Below are 4,047 nucleotides of genomic sequence, written 5' to 3'. Positions count from 1 at the left end.
CTTTATGGAGACGTGATTGTTCACCTCATTGTCCAATATCTGGTTAGCTTTTTCAGCTGTTCTCAGTGCTTATAAAGGAAGAAACGGGTCTTCCTTTTAGATTTTAGGCAACATAGCTGGTTTAGCTTCCTATGTTCCCATCTTAGCTCATGGTCAAGGTGAGCCTAAGTTGTAAGAGACTGGTGACTGCCTAAATTAGTCTGAGTTAAATGTCATTTTATGTCCTTAGTAAAGTGGTCCAGTAAATTGATCCACCAGTAACATCATTGCATATATTTTTTTTTCTTTGCATCACCTCATGCCAGTAACAGAGGGACCATAGGCCTAAAATCTCTATAAAAGTGTTCTAGCGTAGTTTTCAGTGGTTACTGCAAGTGAGGCTGTGTGGTACAAACATAATGCATACAACGTCCTGCTCATAATGTGTACGATTTACGTCAGTTACATGAAGAGTGATGGGAAGCAACTGTTGGTCCTTTTCAGCACTATGCCATCTCAACAGGTGAGTTATCTTACCAAATACCAGGTGGCAAGTAAGATGGAGTCCTATCATCTGCAATTCATCTGTATCTTACAGACTGAACATGTCTTCCTTTAACTCCATTGCAGACATTTTCAGACTGATATTAATGCGGACACCACTGAGAATGGCAACGCAGCAGTGTTTGATTCATCTGTATCTTACAGACTGAACATGTCTTCCTTTAACTCCATTGCAGACATTTTCAGACTGATATTAATGCGGACACAACTGAGAATGGCAACGCAGCAGTGTTTGAAAGACTGTCCAGTTTCAAATGATTTATATGTTTCTTCTGCTTTACTTGCGATGACTGGTGTCTTCTCTTATGGCTCCTTCACCTGAGTTGCTACATTATTTCCAAAATGTTTTGGCTAGTCTTAGCCTACAGCTTGATTAGCTTATCCAGACTGTAAATCTCAAGGTTCATAGTTCTTTGTCAGTAAAACAACGCACTCCACGCTTTGGCCCTTGGATGCACTATAAGCATAACGGGCAATTCCACTTTTTTGATTAGATTAGTAGCCTAAGAGTTGGCAGTGGTTATGTTGATTGGCTGTCTTTTCTCCAATCTATCAGTTCAAAATTAGATACGGCTAAAACACACAAAATACAATTATTTTCCCTGACCTTTTCAGAGTTTACAGACTTGCACATTAAACACTGACACTCCAACTTGTCCTCATAAGTCTGCCTAATTAATACCACTTTATCTTGCAGCCTGGTGAAAAAGGATAATTAAGTAGATGTTCAATTTGACTAAAGTTTGAGCGGCAAATTTCATACCCAGTTTTGCCCTTAGTGAAAGTCCAACAGATCCGATGAAAATCTACAAGTAAAAATGAACTATCAGTCCATATTGGACTTTCCTTTTGAAGCTCTTGTAATGCACTTTAAATGTCTTACCTTAATAGTTTTGCAAGTTATTTAACTGCACTCCTCCATCTTTTTTTCTGTTGAAAACGTGGAAAACATGCACAAATTTGCTGCAAATGAAGAAAATCTCTGTGAGGATCTTCAGTAGCGTTCGATTTTCAATAAAATTGTTTTAAGACAGGGGCAGTGGATCATAAGTGAGGAAAAGTGGCAGAAATGGCAAAGCAGTTGCGTCACTTCTTGTTCAAAACAGCACATTTCACAGTAGAGATGTGGTTAAGGTTTTACTGTCTGCATTTGGTACATTTAATGAATGAAACTTAATAAGAATCTCGAATTTTGCTTCTACGGAAAACCATAATTTACATTTTTCGTTTCTGTATTTTAAGGTACAAAATTATAGTAGTAATGGAACACGGTGATATTTTTAATCGACTTAATATTGTCTTTTAATAAATATATTGCAATATGACTAACCTGAGCTAAAAGTTATATTATATCTTTTTTTTCTCTCTTACCAATAAAAATGTTCTTTATAAAAAAGTTTGACTTTCTTTTACTGCCTTCTCAATTTGTGTGAATGGTACTATACCAATATTAATCATCGCGGTTTGCCAAATGTGAAGCAGAAGACAGTGGATCTTCCTTCCCTGCATTAGATTGTGATGCTCGAACTCGCCAACAAATACAATGTTGGATATTTTTGCTGCTATGCAGTTGTAGAAAGTGACAAATCTTCAGACATCATTATTATAGTACCTTACTTTGTTTTTTACTTTGGAGAGCAGTGACCTTCCCACAACTGTCTGCAAGCAGTGAAGGGTGATATAAATATGGGATGTGGTGGGCTTGAGCACCTATATCTCGCTCTCCGAACTTGAATTTCTCTTGATGATTATATTTGATTTTTTATGAATTTCTTCATGTAAGACTGGCGAACGGAGGTTAAGACTGATAGACAGTGTATCCCTAATCACAGTGTGGGTCTTACTTCCGCAGTCACCTCAAACCCAAGTCACATTTTATATCCCATATTACAGTCTGTGTTCTGGGGGATCCTTTTAATTTATGCAGCGTCTTTAATTTAATTTTTTGTTTGTTTCATTTATTTGTAGTTAAGCACAAATCTACGCAATGCTCTCTGTGCTCTGCCCACCACGGGTATCAAAACCCGGTTTCTAGCGTTGAAAGTCCGCAGACATACCGCTGTGCCACTGGGGGGCATTTTTTGTTTGGTTCATTTAACTGTAATTTACCACAGGTTTGGATTTGCTGTTTGATTTTATTTTGCTTGACTGTTGAAGTGTTAATTTTCTCTCTCTCTCTCTCATATATATGAGTTATATGTTTAACGCTTGTTTTATCGTAGTTGTTAGTAGTACACTGTTTTTGAGTTCTAAAACTGTTCTTCATATGATTCAATAGACTAAAGTTCACAGACATTTTTATACCTAAAGAGTTATTCGTAATGAGCCATAGTCGTTTTGACTAACAATCCGTTCCTGTTGGTAATACGTTAACCATTACAGCCTCCCTCTTTCCAGAAGAATACTTTATTAATAAATTCTTCCAGATTGACTAGGAATCCGTTCCTGCTGGTAAGACGTTAACGATTACAGCCTTCCTCTTTCCAGAAGAATACTTTATTATTAAACTCTTCTAGATTGACCAACAATCCGTTCCTGCTAGTAAGACGCTAACGATTACAGCCTTCCTCTTTCCAGAAGAATACTTTATTATTAAACTCTTCTAGATTGACTAGGAATCCGTTCCTACTGGTGAGACGTTAACGATTACAGCCTCCCTCTTTCCAGAAGAATACTTTATTATTAAACTCCTCTAGATTGACCAACAATCCGTTCCTACTGGTGAGACGTTAACGATTACAGCCTCCCTCTTTCCAGAAGAATACTTTATTATTAAACTCCTCTAGATTGACCAACAATCCGTTCCTGCTAGTACGAAGGCAAAGTTATACTCCAATTAATCCCATTTGTTGACAAATCCAAACCTAACCTTAAACTAATATCTATAATTGGTACTCTATATTGTAATAAGCCCCCCAGTGGCACAGCGGTATGTCTGCGGACTTACAACGCTAGAATCCGTGTTTCGATACCCGTGGTGGGGAGAGCACAGATAGCCCATTGTGTAGCTTTGTGCTTAATTAGCAACAAACATATTGTAATAATGCTGCTTTGGTTGAGAGTATTAGTAACAAGATGTTAAAAATATTGTATAAGAAAAGTGTTTATCGGGATTGGACTAATAACTTTATCGTGAAAATGAGCGTTTTCAGTTTATGCTTGCATCGTCGTGTAGGAAAACAGGAGAGACATTTCAGAAACAAACTTGTTTTTAATATATATGACCTATAATTTTAATTGTACAGTTGCATGCTTTTAATAAAAGTACTAACTCAGAACGTAGAATGTTCCAGTGAAAGGCTAGTCGTTGCTTAATAGAAAAAGTAGATTAATTTGTATTCGAAACTTGTGCTAATTATTTTAATATCACATTCTATTCAGTCTGTACAAAGTAACTGAGCTAGAATTACACTGCGTTCATTCTATATAAGAAAGATACACTTTCTTTTTCATAAATATTTAATCGAATTTCTACTATGGTCGGGACGAATTTAACTTCAGAAC

The 4,047-nt window shown here is 36.7% G+C and overlaps 1 protein-coding gene across 1 annotated transcript in view; it reads left to right on the top strand.

Moving 5' to 3' along the window:
• Window positions 1-421: 421 nt before the first annotated feature.
• Window positions 422-4,047, top strand: part of LOC106472575 (transmembrane channel-like protein 3) — a gene marked incomplete at its 3' end in the record, with an annotated part of 61,599 nt that continues 57,973 nt past the window's right edge. The window contains exon 1 of the mRNA XM_013933229.1: window positions 422-533. Within this exon, the coding sequence (XP_013788683.1) occupies window positions 422-533 (112 nt within the window). The remainder of the gene's footprint in view (window positions 534-4,047) is intronic.

Source organism: Limulus polyphemus, unplaced genomic scaffold (assembly GCF_000517525.1).
Source record: "Limulus polyphemus unplaced genomic scaffold, Limulus_polyphemus-2.1.2 Scaffold5434, whole genome shotgun sequence".
Classification (NCBI taxonomy): domain Eukaryota; kingdom Metazoa; phylum Arthropoda; class Merostomata; order Xiphosura; family Limulidae; genus Limulus; species Limulus polyphemus.
This window is presented reverse-complemented; position numbering and strand designations above follow the sequence as displayed.